The sequence below is a fragment of the Nicotiana tabacum genome, chromosome 7, assembly GCF_000715075.1.
Source record: "Nicotiana tabacum cultivar K326 chromosome 7, ASM71507v2, whole genome shotgun sequence".
In the NCBI taxonomy this organism is placed as follows: domain Eukaryota; kingdom Viridiplantae; phylum Streptophyta; class Magnoliopsida; order Solanales; family Solanaceae; genus Nicotiana; species Nicotiana tabacum.
The window spans coordinates 149,809,227-149,833,893 of NC_134086.1; the positions used below are offsets into that span (position 1 = coordinate 149,809,227).

The 24,667-nt window shown below is 38.6% G+C and overlaps 1 protein-coding gene across 2 annotated transcripts; it reads right to left on the reverse strand.

Moving 5' to 3' along the window:
- Positions 1–9,601: 9,601 nt before the first annotated feature.
- Positions 9,602–12,296, reverse strand: LOC107761994 (uncharacterized). 2 transcript variants are annotated; one of them, XM_016580294.2, is made up of 3 exons: positions 12,048–12,296; positions 11,563–11,638; positions 9,602–10,391 (listed from the first exon to the last, which is right to left on the reverse strand). In XM_016580294.2, exons 1-3 carry the CDS (start codon positions 12,051–12,053, stop codon positions 9,850–9,852), a joined length of 624 nt encoding a protein of 207 aa, XP_016435780.1. In that variant the 5' UTR covers positions 12,054–12,296; the 3' UTR covers positions 9,602–9,849. The 2 variants fall into 2 exon arrangements, with proteins under 2 accessions (XP_016435780.1, XP_075073950.1); XM_075217849.1 differs by lacking the exon at positions 12,048–12,296 and having other exon boundaries at positions 11,563–11,644.
- Between the last annotated feature and the right edge of the window lie 12,371 nt (positions 12,297–24,667).

Genomic DNA, 24,667 nt, shown 5'->3' on the forward strand with positions numbered 1-24,667 from the left:
GGCCAAATGGGCCATAGAATTAAGCGAGCACGACATAATATACCAACCCAAAATTGCCATTAAGTCACACGTGCTCGCCGACTTTGTCGCAGATTTTAGCGCAGAAATATTGCATGAAGTAGAACAAGAAGTGCTCAACGCTTCTACGCATACTGATCTTTGGGTTCTTTACACCAATGGGGCCTCTAACGCCTCGGGATCGGGACTGGGACTTGTCCTCGAAGTCCTTACAGGCGAAGTAATTCGCCAGTCCATACGATGCCCCGAGATGACTAACAACGAGGCCGAGTATGAGGCCGTAATTGCAGGTTTAAAGTTATCCCTCAAATACGGTGCCCGATGGCTCGTCCTCCATTGCGACTCTCAACTCGTGGTGAACCAGGTCACTAGGACTTTCCAAATCAAAGAACAGAGACTACAGAAGTACCAGTCAGAAATTCACAAACTACTACTGGAATTCGATGAATGCCTCCTTGACCAGATACCCATGGCGGAGAATATCGAAGCTGATGGACTCGCCAAACTAGCTGCGGCCACCAAAAATATCAACAAGGAAAACGTGGTCACCCTCCTCCATTCCGTAATAGACCACGTCGAGGTACATTCTGTAAACCTAACTTGGGACTGGCGTAATTGCCTCGTAGCATATTTGCAGGATAGAACACTCCCGCAAGATAAAAAAGAAGCCAAAAAAACTCAGAGTACAGGCAGCCCGATACAGTTTCGTAAACGGTGATCTCTACAAAAGAACGTTCGGCATCCCCCTAGCTAAATGTCTTGGGCCAAATCAAATAAGGAGAGTACTGGAAGAAGTACACTAAGGGCACTGTGGCGCCCATACAGGAAACTGTGTCCTCGTCCAATGCCTCATCCGCGCCGGATATTACTGGCCCACCATGAAAAAAGAAGTCGCGGACTATGTCAGGAGATGCGAACAGTGTCAGAAATACGCCCCTATGATACACCAAGCGGGGGAACTCCTTCACTCTGTCACTTCACCATGGCCATTCATAAAGTGGGGAATGGACATAGTTGTCCCCCTCCCAGCAGGACGAGGTAAGGTACGTTTCCTTTTGGTTTTAACTGATTACTTTTCTAAATGGGTAAAAGCAGGTGCATACACTCAGATACGTGAGCAAGAGGTCATCGCATTCATATAGAAAAACATAATATGCCGTTTTGGCATCCCCAAAGAAATCAGTTGCGACAACGGACCTTAGTTCGTTGGAAAGAGAACGACTGAATTCTTCGAAAAATGGCACATCAAACGAATACTCTCCAAGCCATATCACCATGTCGCCAATGGTCAAGCCGAATCCTCTAATAAAGTAATATTGAATATATTGAAAAAGAAGCTCGAGGATGCTAAAGGGCTATGGCCTGAACTACTACCGGAAGTATTATGGGTATATCGCACTATGCCAAAAACAAGCACAGGAGAGACGCCATATTCACTGGTCTACGGGACTAATGCAGTTATACCCATCGAGGTCGGAGAACCTAGTTTGAGATACTCTAACGAGAGCGGACCAAGCAACGATGAAAATAGGCTACAAGATCTAGATTAAGTCGAAGAACGGAGAGACATGGCCCACATAAGAATTATAGCCCAGAAACAGCAAGTGGAAAGGTACTACAACAAGAGGGCAAAGGTGCGACCACTCAAAGTCGGAGATTACGTCCTCAAGGCTAAAACACAAGAATCAAAAGACCCTAATGAGGGAAAACTAGAAACAAACTTGGACGGACTGTACAAAATCACAGCCACAGCAAAACAAAGGAGCATTCCAGTTAGAAACAATGGAAGGAAAACTACTCCAAAACAACTGGAATGTAGCTCATCTCAAGTACTTCCACTTCTAGAAGAAGGCGTCACCTAAGTCGTACTCTTTTTCCCTCACCCAGGTTTTGTCCTAATCGGGTTTTCCCGGAGAGGTTTTTAATGAGGCGGCAAGGGAGGCGCCTCGAGGATCGAAGTGTTGTTCATTACCCCGACCCATCGACATGGCCTTCGGGGCGAAGTAATGAAGGAACTGGATATAGATAATCATCTCCATTGTGTGTACAGAATCAAATCTCCATTGTGTGTACAGAATCAAATCTCCATTGTATGTGCAGAATCAAATCTCCATTAGTCGACATGTGATCCTTGCAAGTATTCAATCAAACATCCATTCGACATGTGATCCTTGCAAGTATTCAATCAAACATCCATTGCATGAATAAAATCAACATGTCTTCCTACGGGAATACGACCAAATCTCCAAGTAATAGCCAAGGCCATCGACAAAAACATGAGATCGACCTCGCTTGAACTACGATGGGATCCTACTTCGACGACAGTTTGAAGCAACATCCATATGGCCAAGGCCATCAACAAAAACATGAGTTCGACCTCGCTCGAATTACGATAGGATCCTACTTTGACAATAATTCGAAGCAACATCCCAATGGCCAAGGCCATCTACAGAAACATGAGTTCGACCTTGCTCAAACTACGACGGGATCCTACTTCGACGATAGTTCGAAGCATCCCAATGGCCAAGGCTATCGACAAAAAACTGAGTTCGACCTCGCTCAAATTACGACGGGATCCTACTTCGATGACAGTTCGAAGCAACATCCCAATGGCCAAGGCCATCGACAAAAACATGAGTTTGACCTCGCTCGAACTTCGACGGGATCCTACTTCGACGACAGTTCAAAGCAACATCCCAATGGCCAAGGTCATTGACAAAAACATATGTTCGACCTCGCTCGAATTACGACGGGATCCTACTTCGACGACAGTTTGAAGAACATCCCAATGGCCAAGGCCATCGACAAAAACATGAGTTCGACCTCGCTCGAACTACGACGGGATCCTACTCCAATGACAATTCAAATCAATATCCCAATGGCCAAGGCCATCGACAAAAACATGAGTTCGACCTCGCTCTAACTACGACGGGATCCTACTTCGACGACAGTTCGAGGCAACATCCCAATGGCCAAGTCCATCGACAAAAAACATGAGTTTGACCTCCTTCGAACTACAATGGGATACTACTTCGATGACATTTCGAAGCAAAATCCCAATGGCCAAGGCCATCGACAGGTACCACAGATACTATAGACATTGCAAAGAAGAGCAAATCGACAAAATATATTTTACATTGCATCAAAATGTTATTTACATTGAACGGGCTCAAGTACGTTCTCTGCAAAAATCCCAAAACAAAAGCAAAGTACAAACAAAGACTACACATCATCCCCGGTGGGGTAAGCATCTTCGTACCATGAGTCCGAAACAAGACGGTTCGCATTATCAGAATTGATGTCGTCCTCGTCAAGTGTAAGGGGGTCATACCCGCAAGTCTCACGAGTCGCACGAGCCTCGGTGTGCACGACCTGAAGCTCCACCTCAGTTGCCCTTCCCTCGGAGTGAAAAGCCTTGTACACATCAAACCGAGCCTCAGCATGGACCCACAACTCATATAAACGACGAGGCACGATCGGATCGGCTAAGGCACGAGACGTAGAAGGCTGAGAATGTCGACTTGCATCCTCCTCCCTCAACGAGGCCACTTGTCCATTTAACGCAGCCAACTCCACCTCCACTTCTTTGACATGTCCCTCGAGCCCCGCAACCTTACGACTAGAGGCCTCCTTCTCTTCAGCCAGCTCCGACTTCCAAACGCGGAGGGCATTCTCCAAAGATGTGATTCCAGAAATAGTTGTTGCCAACTTATCAGTACCAATGCTCAGCTCGCCCTTAAGCCCCTCTACCTCCACCGCTTTTGCATTCAACTTAGTGGTCAAATTAGCCACCTTTGCCTACAAGTCGGCATTTTCGGCCATCACCCCCTACTTAACTCAAGCTCGCCGTCCTTCACCTTGAGGGAAGCCTCGAGTTCACTGTTACGAGCGACAATTTTCATGAGCCCATCACCCCTTACTCAACTCAAGCTCGTCGTCCCTTTACCTTGAGGGAAGTCTCGAGTTCACTGTTACGAGCGACAGTTTTCATGAGCTCCTCATCCCGCTCCTTCAACTCTTCGATCTTACGCTCTAATTGATCTTCCCACTATTTGAGCCCCTCGCGAAACAACTGAAACTCAGGGTCCTGATGATAAATGTCGGCCACGCATTATGCTTAGCACGATACTGTTGATATTTGGACGACATCTTCTCATAAAGACCGGTCCTTCTCCTCTCCCGACGCTCTTGATCAATCTCCATGATGAGGGTCTGGCAAAAAAGGAAAAGTTAGAAACAAAATGCAGAACGACGATCATCACACAAACCCAATGACGAAAAGGGAAGAAAAGATACCTACCTGTAGGGCCATACCAACGACCTTCTGAGATAACTCCACGTCGCTCATCGCTCTAAGCACCTAGTTTTTAAGAGCGGCGCATAGAGGAGCTAGGGCAGCCGCCACTTGCTCGCAGTTCAGCAGCAAGTTGTAGTCCCCCCGGATGACTATATGATGATCATACCCTTCCGTTCTGACCTCCACATGGGTATGGCGACCTACAAACTCATTGACATCCTCTGGTCGACATCTGAACCTGAACCTGAACCCTCAACACGACGTCCTCCAACGTTGGACGACTCACCACCTTTAGTAGAGCGCACTGAGCCAACTCCTGGGTAAACTCCTTCCACTTGAGGAGATCTCCCTGATAAAATGGCGTCAGCCATAAATACGGGCACAGGGGCTGTCTGCGACGCCTTGCTTCTATCAGCGTCCATGGACACACCCTTCCCAAGTTCTAGTCTTCTCCTTTTTCTCGACAACGGCTCGTCCCCGTTAGAGGATTCATCCAAAGGGTGGGAGGCCGGCACCAAAGAAGCCTTATCCCTCACGACTACGATTCGAGATGGACCTTCAAATTGAATAGGTTGAGGACGACCCTCTCGAATAGATTCACTCAAAACAAACCGCATGTCTATAGTAGCAACTGTCTGTCGAAATGTAGGGACTGGCGCCCTTCGCCTGGAAGCTCCTCGACCTGTTATCACGAAGGGTCGTATCAATAAACAAGGTCATACGGCCAATGAAGTAGTAAGGAAGACATTTACCATAGGGGACTTTAGGGCCGTAACGCTTCATGAAGGCGGGCCAATCTCGAGTTTCTGCTGCGTGAGGCAACAGACGAGCTACCCAATCCCTGGTATCCGTAATAGGGCGAGGTGGACGTCCCATAGCTGCAGATAGGAAGCGAACAAACTTTATAATGAATACACAAAAAAAGAGTAAAATGAGTTGCGACACTTACGAGCTTCATTCCATCGCTCTGGGAACCTGGCGGAGTCAAAAATGACATGTTCGGTTCTGACGAAGAAATACTTGTGCCAAAACTTGCGACTTGCCCAGTCATCTGTCCCGACCACCAGCCCTTTCGTACCACGGAGCTTCAAGTGCACCATGGTACCTCTGTGAAAGCCTGGCATGAACAGGTGCAAAAGGTGGTGGATGGAAACGTTACACTCTGCCAATTCCGCATACTTGGTCAGCAACAGAAGTATCTTGAGTGTATACGGAGAAAGTTGCGCTGGACAAACTTGGTAGAATTTACAGAATTCTTCCGTTAAGGGGAAGAGAGGAAGAGTATAGCCAATCATAAAAGGGTACTCATAGAAAGCACAGTACTCGAGTTTGTGGACCTCTATGTAGTTTCTCCCCACCGGAACCATGTCTACATGAGCGGGAATATCGTACTTCACACGAAGAGCATCAATATGAACTTGTTCCGTCTCAGAGAATATGGGGTCCGGAGTAGGGGGATCTTTGAGGAAGTCACTTCGAGATAAGGGATGCCTCGGCAGTAGCTCCTCCACCGTAGGAAGGCTATCACCCTCCTCTACCACTGTATCTTCACCGCTAGAAGGGGTGTCGTGAAAAATTGGGTGGCCTCAATAACCTCTTCACGAGAACGACGAGACCTTGGCAGAATATCGTTCAAAGAGATATCAACACAAAAAGAAGAAGGAAAAAGCTTCGAATGAAGAACGTAAGAAGAAACAGGAAGGTATGAAGGAAAGCTCGGAAGAATGAAGAAGGATATCAAGAGAGGAATGGCCAAAAACTTTCAAAAAAATAAACCCTTCACCTATTTATAGGGTTGGGTGGCGCCAGAATCGAAGTAAAAAAATCACATAGTAGCGCTAGAATCGAAGCGTCGAGCCATCAAATCCTGCCTCGAAAACATGCGTGATGATGACGCACGTGAAGATGACATCATTTCCCGGTAAAGTATATTACCAGTGTCTTGCTCAGCACGCTGATCTTTCCCCATTGGCCATTTCGTAACGTCACAATGGCTCAAATTTCTCCATAAGAACGCATGGTGTCCACTCATCGAGGACGCACCCAGACGCGACCCCGACAAGTGGAGGGACTAACTGTATGGGTCCAAATTTGTCCGACCACAACCGACGACGAGTACGACGATTGATGAGGCCTCCCTGAATCGATGCCCTGAAGGAGACGACCCTGAAACAAACTAGAGACTGAACGACCCTTGTAATAATGTATAGCCATTAGGGGACATCGGGAATATTCCTTGTATTTTTCTCTTGTATAGCTTAGAAGAGTTTTTCTCCTAGTATAAATAGGGGATAATAACCTTATAAGGAAGGGAGAGAATTTTGGAACATTTACTATTCACGAATAAAAAGAAAACTCGTGATCTATCTACTCTTTCTAGAAATTATTAACCTCAACTAAGATTTATTTTTTTATTTTTGATTGATTTGTTCAAAAAGATTTTAATACGTGTGAGTCAAACATCCACATCCCTTAATGATCAAAACAAACACATTTCTCAGAGTCACGTTTGGTTTTGTCCAGACATGCCGCCCAAAACATTCTGCTGACGCACAATTACAGCAATCATTGATCATTCTAACACATGGGCAGCCAGAGCAAAGAATTATCGACTAGAATGACTATTAGTACGTACATTTGTTCTCACATTATTTACTTTAATGTCTAATCTATTGATATAAAACCCATACGTAATTTTGTGGATATACTATAGAAGTAAAAGTAAGGTCGTTCAAGTAGATTTAGGTGTTCAACCGAATTGATTAATTCTAATTCGCGCTTAATAGGACTAATAAAAAATAATCCACTTCTTATTAAGAGGTTCGAATAGGGATCTCAATAGTTTCAAGCAATTGTCAACATATTCACTATTATTCAGCTATCTCAAAGAATTTCAATATATAATTGAAACTTCCAGCACCCGGCCAGTCGACTACAAAATGAAGCGAAAAATAAATATATAAATAAATAAATCTGCCTGCATCAGCTCCTTCGCACTTCTTATATAATAGAAAACGAATCAAATATTGAAAGGATAGAAAAGTTAAAAAGCCGATCGATGCATTTACGTGACCACTTCAAAAGATAAAAAAGTAAGTAGTACAAACATTGTACAGGACTGACTTTAACAAAGTAGAGTAAATAGTAATGGTTTATCACATCATATCCTTTAACTTATTTATTAAAATATTGTTTTTCCTCGAAAAATGTGAAGAGTGTCTGGCCGCAACAATAATTAATTCAACGAGACCACGTTTAATGCCATTGTGCGATAAGTAAACCATACATACAGCGATCTTGCCTTCCCTTTGTTAACAGAAAAGAAAAAAAAAATCGAATGAAGGTGAATTGCAAATATTGGATGGAAAGACATTTGGTAGAATTAAAACCTACAAGCTTCTAGCAGTAATGTAAGATAAAATTATAACCAAAAATAAACTAATTTATTCAAACAGAAGCTTTAGGGAAATCCATCATCTGCACCTAAGAAGAAATATTTTTTAGAAAATAAAGTTTGCGGCTAGAATTAAATTAGAATTGTTGGGGTTTTTAAGTATTAATAAGGCTTAAAAAGAGGGTGAATGGGAAATGGAGGAAAATAAAATTTTAAGTTTCCCCCTTGATGAAAGAAGATTGTCCCATATTGGAAGAGAAAGATGTTTTTTATGGGTATATAAACAATTGCTCTTCTTCTAGCTCTTAAAGAGTTGAGAAGAAGGCAAGCCTCGCGCCGTTGTCGCTTTGGCTTCGGCTTTGATTTTTTGGACCAAATTTATTTGTTAATAGTAAAATATTAACAGAAATATTATTAAATATTTGTTTTAATAACAAAATATTAATATTAAAATAAATATTAATATTAAATCCTCCAATCCGTTTTACAGTTGTGTAACTGAAAATTAAACTACCCTCTTCAATTTTCCCTCTTTATTGTTGAGTAAATAATCATTTATGTTATGATATTTATGTTGTGGCCGTTTTGCATAAATAGTCATTCTGAAGAGTTGCACCTCTTCAGATTTCAGTCCAACTTTGGCTATAAATACAAGACTATTCTGCTCAGAATTTCCATACGATTTTCTGAGTTTCTCCTCCTTCTTCTGCATACTTTTAACATCAAACAAAGCAACAGTAAGTGTGATTTGCTACCGAACTTTGTGTTCGCTGAAACACTAGGGTTTGAAGTATCACTACACCAGTGTGTAATTCGTTCTATCCTGGGAGGAAATAATCCATAACCTTGGGTATTATGAGGGAATTAAATTCCTTAAGGAAACACTGTAAATTTAGTGGGCTCGAATTAGTTTCTATTTCTGTTTATGTTCATTTATGTTTTACAGAATTATTTTACAAATACAGTTTACTAACAAGAAGGTGGAACACTAAAAGTGACAAGTTACATCACACAATTTAATCCGTAATCCTTCTCGCATCTTTCGTCTCAATGGCTAACTCTTTGTTCTAAAGTCATATCCTAATGGTGGGGGACCTGCTTAAAGTAAGATTGGAAAATCCAGAATATTGAAAAGCAAGTATATACTTTGAATACGGACCTCTATTTATTTATGGTTCAAACTTTAAGATGGCTAATTTTTAGTACTCCACTTTCATAGAAGCCTGCGGTCAAAGATTTTTCTATAGTTCACAGTCTTCAACAAAATTAAATACACTATAAAAGTTTGGTACTATTTCATCTTAAACCAAACTGCTAATAAGAAAAAAGAGAATCCCATCATTGACTAATTGACAAGAGTATGGCCCAAAGTACACCATAATGAGGTATATTCTTTTTATAAATCACATGTTTGTAGAATAAACATCTAAGAAAACAAATCAATGGCTTAGTTTTCATGTGGAATGAAGCATGGCTAGCACCAATTTTTGTTTCTCTGAAAAAGTAAAGAAATGCCAGAGCATGCTCCTTTGAAATTTGCCTCACCAACTTGTACTCTAACAAGACAAGAGGGGTTGCTCTAATGGTAAACGACCCCACTTCCAACCAAAAAGTTGTGAGTTCGAGTCATCTCAAAAGCAAGGTGGGGAGTCCTTGGTGAGAAGGATGTCGAGGATCTATTTGGAAACAGCCTCTCTACCCATGGTAGGGGTAAGGTCTGGAAACAGCCACGAGTGGGAGAAGGGAGATGCAAAACTATATGCATAAAGCAACTTGCCAGCAAAATCATTCAAACTTTTAGCTACTTCCTTACCCCAAAGTGTAAGATCTTTGTACTAATAAACAATCTATTAGTTTCCTAGTTAGTCCAAGAACAGATGGAGCACATGGGATCAAGCTGAATTTCTCTGTAACAATAAGCAAAAAGGGGTAGCAAAACTCTTATTCAATTCTCTATACACAATTCTTGAATCTGAAAAGACAAATATGGCATCATTGTGTATTCACAATAGATTTCCTCTGTTCTCAGAATATTAGTCTCGGTTTCATGCTAATAGAATAACCCAAGACCAACTAAAAACAAGAAGAACGGAGAGCTATGTATATATATAATATATATGACTCCACTTATGTAACCAATTTAAGAGATAACACATGCATTAGGATTCTCTTCCATGCTGTGGTGAACCTGGTAGTATGTTTGCGCGGGAGGAGGATAATATGGCCGGTAGGGCATGGCCTGCATATGAGGAGGAGGATAATATGGTCGATAAGGCGGTACCATGCCAACCACAGCTGGATGATATTGTTGTTGTGGGAATGGAATTGGCATTGGCATTGGCATTGGATGTGGTTGTGCTTCTGGCTTCTTCTCTTCTTCCTTTTTGGGCTCGTCTTTCTTATTTTCGTCCTTCTTACCTTCTTCTTCCTTTTTAGCCTCCTCTTTCTTTCCTTCCTCCTTCGGAGCGTCTTCTTTCTTGCCCTCGCCCTCCTTCTTAGCCTCTTCTTTCTTCCCTTCTTCTTTCTTTGGTTCCTCTTTCTTCTCTGGCTCTTTTGCTGGTCCTACTGAGATTATGTGCGCTGGCCAAAACTTCCTCAATTTGCTCACTACACTTACTGGATCAACCGTCCCGATGATAGTTAATTTCCTACCTTTCATATCCATTGAGATCTCATCAATTCCTGCAATATCTCATCAGAACATCCACTGTTTAATCTCATTTTGCAATTTTTAGATGTCACACAAAATAGTTCAATCAAACTCCAGTGCCCTTCACCAAGCGTACAAAAGAAAACAAGAAAAGAAGCGCTTTAGGGACTTCTAACTAATTGAATTTTCTTTATATTGAAAACAAACTTTTGTAACAACTTTGTCACCAGATTTCAACTGTTATTGCACAACCATCATTTTTTCTTCATGTTTTGGTTAGTTCTGTAGCAAATTATTTTCTCCAACGAGCATTACGCCATTACACCAAATTAAAAATTGACTACTACCGAAAACAGTGCAGCAATGAAGTTGATAGAACAACTACTCAAGGCAAAATCTCTTAGGACAATATTAGGTAGTGCTTTCGTAATCATCATGAAACTAAAAAAACAACATAAAAATTAAAGAAAGTTTATTTTAAAGTCCCATCACAGAGATCAACAATGTGGGCACTTACCATGACTAGAATTCCAACCTACAATAACCACTCATTCATCACTTATCTTGCCAAAGAAAGAAGATGGACGCTGAAATGGAAAACAGCTTACAAACATGGTGGACCCACTTGACGTGGCGCCACATCAGAATTCTCTTGTGAAAAAAGTGACCTTTTCTTTTTTTACTTTTTCAAATTAGTAGGAAGTGAATGGCCTAATACCTAATCCAAAGTTTCAATATTGGATCCTCCTAATCCTTCAATAGTGAGTCACCACCAACTCAAGGCAAAATACATAGTTTAAACAAAAAAATTTAAAATTTGTGGTTTTAAACAAGTCAGAAAAAGGAAGGGTTCTAGATTATTTGTTTGGTTATAAAAGATTGTTTCCAAATTTAGAAGGTGTTATTCTCTTTGAAATGGACCAAAGAAGAATTAATTTCACAAAACGGAAGCAGTATTATACAGGGATAAAAAAAATGTGTCTTGCCACTGGTAGTAAGAGACGCGTGGAGGCAACAGCCGACAATTGGAACCATAGGATCACGGGTTTGTGTCCCAATCGCCATTGTAACGTCAAAAAAAAAATTACTTTGAAAAAAGAAATGCAGGAAAATTCTGGAAGATCAGTAGTTTTTCTATTCCACTTTAGCTTGAAAACCTGATTGGTGAAAGATGTAAGAAATTTACTCATAATATTTCAATACCTGGAAGAGCAGAGACCGTCTTCAAGGCCTTACGTTTGTCTCTGACATCATGCACCTCCAAGTTCAAGATAAATTTCTGCATAAATTTTTTTAAAAAAAATTAAAATATTTGCAAAATAAAAGGTGAAAAACAGAACCAACAACCATAGACATAGAATAGGGGAAAAAGTGGGAAGCATGACTGGGAAATTATGGATCAAAGTACAAATTAGCAGTGTTAGACTCAACAAAACAGAGTAAACAAATCATTAGGCAAAAGGATCAACCACCGACAAAATTAAACAAGCAAAAGAATATTCAGGAATCAACGTAAACTATAAACTCCAACATCCAAAAGCAATTCAAAGCAAAAGTAGAGCATTTTTGTGAAATATTCCAAAAGTGGAATAGCGAAAAAGCAAAGTCTTGAACACAAGTGAGGACACCGAGAAAAAGAAAGGAAAAAAAAAAGAATCAAAGGGGAATAAATAAATGATCAAAGATACCTTCATCTTGCAGGCAGGATCGGAAGAAAAAGCTGTAGAGATAGAAGGATAGAAATGGTGAAAGAGTAGTGCTTAGAAAGAGACAGAAACTGAATATATGTATCTAGCTCAAAAGAGAACGTGAGAGAGGTTTTGACGGTAGAAACAAACCCATAAAAAGGAAAAGATTTCCGAATCAGAACAAAAGATGCAGAATAAGAGAGAAAGTAAAAGGAGGTTATGGGCAATGGTGGTATTATATTTGGAGCTAAAGAGAAGAGTAAAAAGAAAAGGTGACTATAGTAGCATGTTGTAGACAAAGGTAGGTCCGGGGGGGGGGGGGGAGGAGGGTACATGTAACATTTGTTAAATTTATTCTGAAATGTTTGGAACTCTGCATGCTTGCTGATATTGCCTCGTGCCTCTTGGCTATGCAATTCGGTTCAGGCGTTGAGCGTTCAGCAGTTCAATTAGAGTAGTATTTTGAGATCCAACGTTTTTCCGTTTTTGGTACAACCAAAATTTGATTTTTAAATATTTGTTAAAGAATATCAAAACATCAATTTGGATGTCTTGTTAATGAGTCGAAATAAATGTTATTTTTGTCAAAAGTTTGATCATTATATTAAGAAATGAATAATGTTTTGGTATTTTTGAGTATTAAAACTGATTACAAAATCTAAGTGGTAAAAGTATATTCATGAAGTAGTTATACAAATTAGAAATTGAAATAGTATTATTTATATGATCCTGACGTTTGGTTGAAGTTAATATATGTTCCATAATCCAATATGCATTTTCTCTAGGTAGAATGTGTACCAAAGTCAAAACGTCTATACGAAATTAGAGTTTAGTACTGAACTTTTTAGTTTATTTTAGCTAAAATTACATATGGTAAAAAACTGCATAAAGATACTACTCCTATGTCTGTGAACTTAAGGATTAATTATTTTTATTAGCCAAAAATGTACACATTGAATAAAACTGCATAAAAGATAATATGCGCCAGATATTTTGACAGTTAAAACATATTTAAATTTTTTTTTAAATCTAATCAAAAGTAAATTAAATAAATTTTTAAGCAATAACGATATTATTGTTTTCTGTGGTCTATTATACTTCTAGAAGTCTTATTTGAGTGGTCTCTAGATCACAGTCCAAAACACAACCTCATATAAAAAACAACAGTTTTTTTTTTTTTTTTGAATTTGTGTTACGTATAGAGTAAGTGATTATTACATAACCCTGATACTAATCTAATTTTGCTGTATCGATTGACAGTAATTTTTTAAATCAGTCGGGAGTTAAAAAAAAAAAGTAGGGAAAAATGCAGTGGTTTCCAACAATCGAAGATAAGGTGGTATGCAGTAACTACGGCTGTAAAAATAAAGAGCCAAAGGGGCTCGATCTTTCTCATACTTGGCTGCTAAATTCCTACTTGTCATTCTGGTCATAAAAGACAAGCGCCTGAACAATAAAGTCTTAAACTACAGCTCTTAAGTTGAATTGGAAGGGGAAAAAAAAGAGAATTTAAAAGTTGTTGTATTTGACATGAATATTACTAATATTAACAAAAAGTTAAGAAGTTGAGAATAAAAAAAGCTATTTTAATTTCAAAACTTCCGAACAAGTTTTTTAATATTTGATCACTGTTTCATATATTGAAGTTTAGTAGGGAATTTACCACCTGGTATTCAATTTGATCTCGGACTCGTACCAAAATGTACCTACCTGAAGTCATGTGCGGATCCAAGTGGTGAGAAGTGGGTTCAACTGAACCTGTTTCGTCAAAAAATAATACCGTATATATGTATAAATTATGGTTAAAGCAAGGTAAATTTTGTATAGAAATTATTTTTGAACCCACTTATACGGCTTATACCGCTTATGTTAGTTATGAACTTCTCCGACTGAACCCGCTTGCACAAAATCCTGGGTCCGCCACTGCCTGAAGTACGCCTAACATAATGAGTCTTAAATTTGCGACTATTTAGCGAAGCATTTTCCCAAATACAAAATTCCGAACAAGAAAAATGACAAACATTTTTTATTTTAAACAATATGGTATAAATAAAACTTGAATCAGTATAAGCAAAGTACTCTCCTTAAACCATCCAATTAAAGAATAGAATTTCAGCCTCACCAATGTTACTCCTTCCTTCACTTTACAATTTTCACTTTTAAAGGTATAATTCGTTCTAAAGTTAACATTTTATCCGATAAAATAAAAATCATTGAGCATGCATAATATTTAAAAAAACAGCTGAATAAAATGTGCCAATGAGCAATGAGGAGTGATAATTAAATATGATAAAAACCAATCCCATCTGTCATATCTTTCATTCACATAAGATTTTCATGTTCATATATAATTAGAGTTTTGAAGTTAGGGTTTTATTTCATTGTAGGACTTGGGACAGAACCTATAACCGGCCTATATATTCATATATGGGGGCACATATGATTTACTTGCTATTAGCTTTAAATTAAAGTTGAATTGTATGGTAGGAAATGGATGTTGGTCCATGTGTCATGATAATCAAGAATCAACATCACTTGGTTAGTATTACAATCTCCTATATTTATGTATTATTCCACCTCACCGATTAATCTGTCACCTCTTTTTGGACATCTCAAAATTTTTGCATTACTTTTCACATAATATCTCTTTCATTTCGTATAAAATTATACAGTTACTCTTTGAAAAGTCAGAAAATTTTGTTATTACGACTTCTCCAAATATTTAAATGTTTTTCATCCTAAAAACTAATATAAACTTTTTTTAATGTTTATTTATTTTGAAATTTTGATTTACTAAAATTTAAGAAAATTGATCTCCTGATTGTAAGAAAACTAATAAATTAAATTCTGCAATTCTTAATTTTCAGTCTGGGGTGAGTATATTTTATATTGATTTTAAATCGAGAATTCAAATTCATTAAACTATTTAACATTTAAATATTGTGATGACATTTTGTTTTATAGAACTAACTATTTAAAAATAATTTAATATATTATTATCGTCAATATGGATTAATAAATTAAATTAATGTTTAAAACCTGTATCAGGTAAAAAGGATGGAAAAAGGAATACATGTAAACTACGACTAAGGACCTTGAATTGCCAATGTTAGGACTTTTGTTTATTCTGTTGAATGAGAGAAGCAATCAAATCCAATATGTCTTTTCCTTTCTGTTTTTGGAATGTTTCCCTTTTCCTTCAAGGGGTTTTCTTCCTTTACACCATCCATTTATTTCTTTCATTATTTCTGCTTTCTTACTTTGAATGATGGAGATTAGAAATTTGTGGTTACCATCAAAGTACAACTACTAAAGCACGAATTAAAAGAAATTCCTGTTGGAATATATAATAGTAGTAGTATCATTTTGGCAACATGATCCCTAATTGTGTTTCACAGCTAGAAATTCGGCAAAAACCGACCAACTTTGATCGGTCAAAGAACCAGCCAAAAACCGACCAACTTTGGTCGGTTTTTTAAAATATTTTAATTTTTAATTTTTTTTTACGAAACCGACTAACGTTGGTCGGTTTTCTTTGGCGCCAAAATGCGAGAAACTATTTTTAAGTCCCGTGAAATTTATTTTTCAAGAAACCGACCAACTTTGGTCGGTTTTTGCAATTAAAATAAATAAAAATTAATATTTAAAAAAAGATCAACTTTGGTCGGTAAATTCGGCCGGTCATTTTAAAAACCGACCAACTTTGGTCAGTTATTTTCGTGCGAAAATACAATTAAAGAGTATAAATAAAAAATAAGACAATCTTAAAACAAAATGCACCAATGGTTTAATGATAGAACAGTATCCTGCCACAACACACACACCGGTTCGATTCCCAGATGGCGAATCTTTAGATTACATAATTAAAATATTGACCAACTTTGTTCATTTTTTTTTGCAACCAACCTTGGTCCTTTTACCTTTGCGACCAACCTTGGTCGTTAATTAGCGACCAACCTTTGTCGATATACTAAAACGACCACCAAAATAGCGACCAAGCGTGTTTGGACGCGCTTTGATCGGTAATTTGCTAAAACCGACCAACGTTGGTCGATTTTTGCGGTCTCTAATTACCAGATTTTTAGTAGTGTAATTTGCTTTACACTTGTGTGATCAAATTGGGATGTATGGAGTATTATTTGGGCTTTTAACACATTTAGTTCGTCAGTCGAATATATATGTATATGTATACACACACACAGTAATACTCACTATACAAAAAATATACATTTACCGACTATTATTTTGGAGGGCGGCTATCACAGTGTAAATTTTCCAAATTATTTAGCAATTCAATTCCATATGTGCTTTCTGGTCCAAAAGGACTATTTTCTAGAGACTTTTTCATATGTATATACGATATTTTAAATTTATTTACCCAGTTTATCTAAAATTTTCTATTTATGTAAAGTAATTAAAGTACAGAATCCGATAAAAAATTATAATTTATATACAATTATATTAGTTGTATATATTTTGTACGTCGTTTCTGCAACCCACATACAAAATATATACACTTTGTTTACGTTTTCTTCTTCTTCAAGTTTCAATCTGAAATTTCAACCAAAACCACCTTGAATCTTCACCAAATTCTCTCACAATTGATATTTAAACTCCAAAGGATATTTCGAATAATTTGCAATAACACTTAATCCAAACAAATAACAATGTCACAAAATTCGATGTTCAAATTCAAAGCTTCTTAGCTTTCTAATAGTTGTCATTGAGTTTAAGCTCATGTATACACAGTCTAATTTAGTTTAATTTCAATTATACCGTCATTTAGTTTAAGTTTAGTTTCAAGCGCCACTCCTGTAGATAGTGTCTTGTTTATTCATCAAAAAAACTTTTGGTATCACATTTTGGTGTTGAACCAATTGAATAATTTTTCTTCACTATTCTTCAAAGTTTTAACCATGTACATCTGCAAAAGTCGAACCGAAGAGAAACTGAGAGAGACTTATCTATATAGAGAAGAATGAAGCCCAAATGGATAATATTGGAGTCTAATATAATTTTTTGTATATAAATGCTAAATTATATATGCAAATGTAATTGAACCTCATGTAGTATAGAAAGATAAAAATTCCTATTTTCTACCAATGGTTGCCAAAGGCCTACCTTAGAATTGGGCCTCATAAACAACACACGCTGTCCATGTGGGGAATCGGCCCATTCTGGGATCGGAACCTTCGGTTTCAACAATGAATTCGTAGTCTATCTTGGCCCGCGCTGATCATAAAAATAGCATGGTATAGTCAGTTTTTGAACTTGTCATTCAAAAATAGCTAGCGTTTCCGAAGTCAATAAAAAATAGTCACGATTTTGCTGCAATAGAGACCAGTCCAGCATAATATACTGGAGTTCGGTGCACCTGTGTATGAACTCCAGCATATTATGCTGGACCGGTATATTTTGCTGACTTCAGTATAATATACTAGAGACTGGAGCACCGGTGCTCCAAACTCCAGTATAATATACTAGAGACTGGAGCGTCGGTGCTCCAAACTCCAGTATATTATACTGGACAATTATACTTGCTGGAACTCCAGTATATTATCCCGAACTCCAGTATAATATACTGGCGTATTTTCCGGGTTTTGAACAGTATTTTCACTCAGATTTATCTTTACATAAAAAGTGATTAAATTTCGATTACTTTTGAAATTTGGCTATTTTTGAACGACTAGTTGTAAATTTGGCTATTTTTGAACTTCTCCCCCGCTGATTCGTATTCATTTAGTCCAACTCAGATGAGTTTTTAGGCCCAAATATCGATGCGATGGCCCAAAAATTCACAGAAACAGGGATCCCTATCACTAAGTACTGGTATTTGTATTGGGGAATCTACACAAAGTATCCATAAAATATAAACTAATTTTCTACCCTCAAACTAATTAAAAAGACTACCTATACGATTAAAAATAATTACCCGGCCCTTCACTTATCTTCTGCCAAGGCGTTGCATTCACAAACCACGACATCATTGTTGCTATGACCATCTTCCCCCATTTCTCACTTATGTGCTTAACTCATTATTTAGTACAACTATTTATAGAAAAATATGTAAAAATCACTACTTTCCTAAAATATATAATGAGAATATTTTCTTTTTGTGGATTCTTACAGCGAATGGTCTGAGCTTAAGCATTTATACTTGTAACCCGAATGTGGTTTTTAAGTAGGATGCTATGCTATAGTAAAAGAAATGATATTAATCATACTGAATTTTGATTTTATTTGGAGCTTATTTGAGGTGCTTGGGATTAAATTTTTAAAGACCCGTCATTCTTGAGCTTGAAGCTTTTGAATAGATTCATTGTTTGATTAAAATTAGATATTTTAAAAAGTTATTTATAGTATCTTTAGAAAGTTCATACTGGAGATTTTTGGAGATTTATTATTATAAAAAATCAAATACATAATTGAAGGACCTTGAAGATGGAAACTCATGTAATGGAGCTTGTTGAGTTTGTATGTAGTTGTTTGATCTGATGCTGCTTGGGGTTTGTTTGAAACGTTAATTAGAAGTTGTAGCAAAAGCTTGAACCAATTTGGTGGAGATTTTGCAGTAGAGTTATGATTGAATTGAAATTAAATTGAACTAGCGAAGAAAATGGATTTATACTATATAACAAAATGGTATACATGTATACCACTTTAGTATATTGTCACGACCCGGATTTCAACCCTCGGGAGTCGTGATGGCGCCTACTAATACGAGCTAGGCAAGCCAATTAATTGCACAATTTACCTTTTTACCCATTTTATATTCATTAACAATTTCGAAGTAATAGCACTTGAACAGCGAAATTTAACATAAGCGGAAGAAAAACAACAAACTATCTGAACATAAATATCTAGTACAATTGTTTGAGTCTTGACTACCCAGAATTAGTGTCACAGTTTCACAAACGGTCTAAGAATGCTACAAATAAAGGGTCTGAAGAAATAAATACAACATTGTCTCTAGAAATGCATGAGAGAAACATGAATAGTAGATAGAAGGAGACGCCAAGGCCTGCGGACGCATGCAGGACTACCTCGGGTCGCCTAATGATCAAGAATCAGCAATCTCACTACGGTCCGAAATCCACAACACTGGGGTCTGCACAAAAGAGTGCAGAGTGTAGTATCAGCACAACTGACCCCATGTGCTGGTAAGTGTCTAGCCTAACCTCGGCGAAGTAGTGGCGAGGCTAGGACCAGACCACCAAATAAACCTGTGCAGTTATATAATATACAATGGAAAGTGAAGCAGGAATAAACAAGTAAAGATGGGAGGGGGAAACATGCTTCGTGGAATAACAGGTAAAAATAGAATATCAAGAGAACTATAAAAGAATCAAAACCCAACCACTAACAAGAATAAGGAAAACAAAGGCAGATTTCACTTTCTTTTCACATCTTGTTACAGGCGTGCAACCTGATCCCATTTCATGTATCCCGTGGCAGGCATTCCACCCGCTCCCATTTTATTATATCTCATGGTAGGCGTACCACCCGCTCCCATTTTATTGTATCTTGTGGTAGGCGTACCACCCGCTGCCATTTCATTGTATCTCGTAGTAGGCGTACCACCCGCTCCCATTTCATTGTACCTCGTGGTAGGCATACCACCCGCTCCCATTTTATTATATCTTTGTAACGACCCGACCGGTCGTTTTGAACTTTTGCACTTTGATCGCCAATTTTCGGGCATGACTTGCCCCGTGTGATGTATTATGACTTATGTAAATCGTTGGTTTTGGTTTTCAGGGAAATCAGAATGAATTTGGAAGAACAGTTCCCAGTTTAAAGCTTAAAATTTGAAAGATTTGACCAAGATTTGACTTGTTAGAATATGATCTCGAATTAGAATTTTTATGATTTGGTTAGCTTCGTTAGGTGATTTTAGACTTAGGAGCGTGATCGGTATGCATTTTGGAAGTTCGTGGAATGTTTAGGTTTGAATTGGCGAAATTGAGATTTCGTCGTTTTCCAGTTGATAGGTGAGATTTTGATTTAGAGGTCAGAATGAAATTCTGGAAGTTGCAATAGTTATGTTGTGTCATTTGGGATGTGTGTGCAACATTTCATGTCATTCGGACGTGGTTTGGTTGGGTTTTTTATCAAAAGCGTATTTCGGAAGATTTTAGAAACTTAGGCTTGAATCCGATGTGTTTTGGAGGATTTGATATTGTTTGAGGTGTTTTGATGATTGGAACAAGTTTTAATAAGGTTTTAGGATGTGTTGGTGCCTTTGGTTGAGGTCCCGAGGGCCTCGGGTGAGTTTCGAATGGTCAATCGGACCATTTTGTGCCTTAAAAGATTGCAGAAAATGCATGTTCAGGTTGCAGAGAAATTTGCCCTTCACGGTTGCGTAGGGTGTATCGCGATCGCGTAGAAGGATTGAGGAAGGCCAGGAATTAAGCCTTCGCATTTGCGAGAGGGGCTTCGCATTCGCGGAGGGCTGGATGCAGTGTATCGCGTTCGCGGGAGAGCATTCGCGATCGCGTAGAGGAAGTGGGGTCAGATGGGTTCCAGGTCATTTGTTCATCGCGTTCGCGTAGGGATAAGCACGTTCGCGAAGGTGTAGGAGGAAGAAGCATCGCGTCCATGTAGGCCTTGTCGCGTTCGCGTAGTGTAATTTTTGGGAGTTGAAAATTTGTTCTTCGCGATCGCGGCAGGCCTGGGTAGAATGTTTTTAAGTCGTCTTGTCCGCGATTTTGGGTCTATTTTCACCCATAACTGCTCATTTTTGGAGATTATTGAAGGAGATTAAAGAGGGATTCAAGGAAAATCGATTGGAGCTAAGAATTTCGAACCTAAAAACTTGATTATATTGTGAATTCCACCTAGAAAATCATCAAAACTAAGCCTAAAATTGAAGAATCAGGGCTTGAGAAATTGGGCTTTTGATTTGGGATTTGAAGGACCATTTGGTGTCGGATTTGAGAACTTTTGATATGTATGAACTCGTGGGGAGATAAGGAATCTAATGATGTGAAAATTTCTGAGTTTCGAGAAGTGGCCCGGGGCTCGGGTTTTGCTAATTTCGGGATTTTTTGATATTTTTCGATTGTTTTCGCTTGGGCTTTGTTCCTTTGGCATATTGTGACATATTCGTTTTGATTTTGGATAGATTCAACGTGCATGGAGGCCAATTCGAGGGGCAAAGGCATCGCGAGCTAGAGATTTAGCCAGTTCGAGGTAAGTAATGATTGTAAATGATGCTCTGAGTGTTTGAAACTCTGGATTGCACATCGTTGTGCTATATTAAGGTGATACACATGCTAGATGGTGGGCATGGGGTCGTGTACTATTGGGGATTGTGACTTGGTCCGTCCCGATTGATGATTTTTATCGCGTATTTGACTGAACTTATTTGATATCATCATGATTTGGGCTGATTGTCATATTTGGGCTTCGTGCCAGCTATTTGAACCCTTCGGGGATTGTTGTTAATATTTTCTCACTGTTTTGATTTATACTTGAACTCAGTCATGTATTTTCCATTGTTTTCAGAACTCAGCCAAGTTTATTTTTCTTTAACGCTTGAAATGATATTTCCAATAATATTTTTGGTCTGAGCATCATGTTGTACTGTCGCCCGAGTGACTTATGTGATTTTGACTGGGTAAGGCCGAGGGCTTGTGTTGTGAGGATACTTTTGGATCGGGCTGCACGCCGCAGCAGTGAGATACTGAATTGATTATGAGGTCGAGGGCCTAGATTTGATGCCACGAGATGGCTTGATATTGCGCTTGGGCCGTAAGGGGCCCCTCCGGAGTCTGCACACCCCTAGTGAGCGTGGGTACCCATTGTGATCTGAGAGTGAGCCCGAGGGGCTGGTATTGTTCTGAGATATTGATCGAGGGGCGAACCTTATGTGCTTGTCTTTCTTATTTGCTTGTCATGTACTTGTTTAATTGTGTATTTGTACCCAAGGGGCGGATTTTTGTGCTTATCTGCGCTAATTGTTTTGTATTCATTTACGCAATTGTTGAGAAAGTCATTTTCAAAGAAGTTTAAACTGAGCTAAGATATTTAAAGAGATTTTACAGCTTCACTGCTTTCTTACTGGTTTTGAACTGCTTCTATATAGTATCCTGATATGCTTTACATGATTTCTTACCATTCAGACTTTAGTTATGATTATTACTCACTGAGTTGGAGTACTCACTTTACTCCCTGCACCTTGTATGCAGATTCAGGTATTTGTACACCTGGTAGCGGGTTTTGGCTGATTGGAGGTAGAGTTATCGGAGTTTAGCAAGGTAGCTGCCAGTGTTCGCAACACTGCTTTTCTCTCTCTTCATTCATTAGTTTGTATGTAGCCTATTTCAGAACCTAGTTGTATTTTAGACCTTAGTAGACGCTCGTGACTTGTGACACCCCGGTTTGGGCTATGTCGAGTTGTATTTTCGCTACTTATTATCATTAAATCATGTTTAAACTGCTTTTATATTATTGAACTGTTTTAAAAAGCGAATTGTGTTTGATTGGCTGGCCTTGTCTTCACGAGAGGTGCCATCACGACCGGGTTCGGGGTAGGGTCGTGACAAGTTGGTATCAGAGCCTAGGTTACATAGGTCTCACGAGTCATAAGCAGGTTTAGTAGAGACTCGCGGATCGGTACGGAGACGTCTGTATTTATCCTCGAGAGGCTGCAGAACCTTTAGGAAAATTTCACATTCTTGAACTCTTGTCGTGCGTTCTTTGATTCAGCTTGAAATGTAACTCCTTGAATTCCTCCCACGCGTTCGTACGCACGCATGAGCACTCAGCATCAGATGTGCCTTGATGGCTTGTGCTTCCCTGATCGAGAGGCGAGATGTGATCTCTGTAAGTTGATGTTGGGCCAGTCGGGAGTACTTGAGGCCGGATTTTGCCTATAACTTGAGCACCGAGGTGCTGATTGTGTGAGCAAGTGTTTTTGAACTTATATGTTTGGTATTGTCCCTATTAGTGGAAGTGACGGCTGAATGGCTATGTGATGAGTATGTTAGTACTGCGAGATGTATCCATATGTTTGGAAGCGACGAGAAGGGTCTGCTGGAGGATAGAAAGAAAACTATTAGGTGCTTGAGTCACATATACAACTTGTCCAGGTGTACAATTATGGAATTCTACGAATCAGTATTTTGAAGTTGTACTGATACTCTCTTTACCTTGTCCAATAACTTTACGTTGATTCCAAAGTTAGAAAATAAGAATTATATGAACAACGTGTGTCACAACCTTAAACTCAGATCTGGTCGTGATAACGCCTCTCGTGAAGACAAGGCCAGCCGACACAACACCCAGTTCATTTTAAACAATTATAATAACACAATCTAAGTCATTAACATGCTAATAATCCCAAAATAAAAGTGAACTAGTACAATTTGCGAAAAGACAACATAGCCCGACATCAGGATGTCACCAGTCATGAGCATCTAACATAAGTCTAAGAGTCTGAAAGAGTCTATACAGTCTATTACAGAACTAGAAACAGAAAGTAAGATAGGAGGGAGAAACACTGCGCTGTGAATGCTGAGCAGCTAGTGAACTCCGAATGGCCTGTTGGGAGCAATGAACCCTCACTGGCGAGACACGAAGCTCCTGAATCTGCACACAGGGTACAAGGAGTAAATGAGTACTCCAACTCAGTGAGTAATAACAATAAATGAGGATTGAGCGATAAGAAATCACGTAAAACGCCACAACATGCTATAAAGTGGCAGAGTAAAACCAATAAAATGCAATAAACAGTGAAATCATATAAAAACACCTTAGTTCAGTATAAGCTTCTTTAAAACACCTTTTTAACAGTTAAACCAGTAAATGAAAAGCAGCGAGAGAAGATAAACACATAAAATCCGCCCCTCGGGCACAATGTCAACAGAATCAGCCTCTCGGGCTATATCACATATCACACTGGGTTTCTGCGCTCACTGGGGGTGTACAGACTCCGGGAGGGGCCTCTTACGGCCCAAGCGCAATATCAAGTCATATAGTGGCATAATCAATAGGCTCTCGGCCTCATATCAAGCCACCTTGTGGCATACAACTCAGGCTCTCGGCCTCATAACCATAATCAGTACAACACTACTGCGGCGTGTAGTCCGATCCCATAATAATCCTCACAACACAGGCCCTCGGCCCTACTTAGTCAGAAATCTCTAAAAGCCACTCCGGCATAGTAAAATATAATGCTCAGCCCAAAATATCATTTAAAGTGTTAAAAATCGAGTAAACATGGCTGAGTTATGAAAACAATATAATATAGCATGACTGAGCACAGATATAAAATTAAAATAGTGAGGAAATAGCAGTAAAAATCTCCTAAGGGTCCAAATAGTTGGCACGAGGCCCAAATATGGCATTCAGCCCAAAACATGATGATAGTAAATTTTGACTCATTTACTTTATTTCATCACAAAGAGGAAAATTACAAAAATATTTTTTCTTTTTAGTTGCTTTTAGTTTATATATCTTTCATAAATTTAAACTAAAAATATACAAAAAATAGTACCTTATTTTTATTTTTATATAATCTTGAAAACACAAAAATAGTTTCATGTTTTAATATAGTTCAGTTCAATTAATTAAGATTAGTTTTATATTTTTATTGTATATTTAGAAGGAAGAGTTAG

What these genes read in the sequence shown, in the direction of transcription:
- LOC107761994 (XM_016580294.2), bottom strand. An exon ending in GACGGTCTCTGCTCTTCCAG is followed by an intron (nt 10,392 to 11,562) that starts GTATTGAAATAT and finishes GAGATATTGCAG; the next exon opens with GAATTGATGAGATCTCAATG.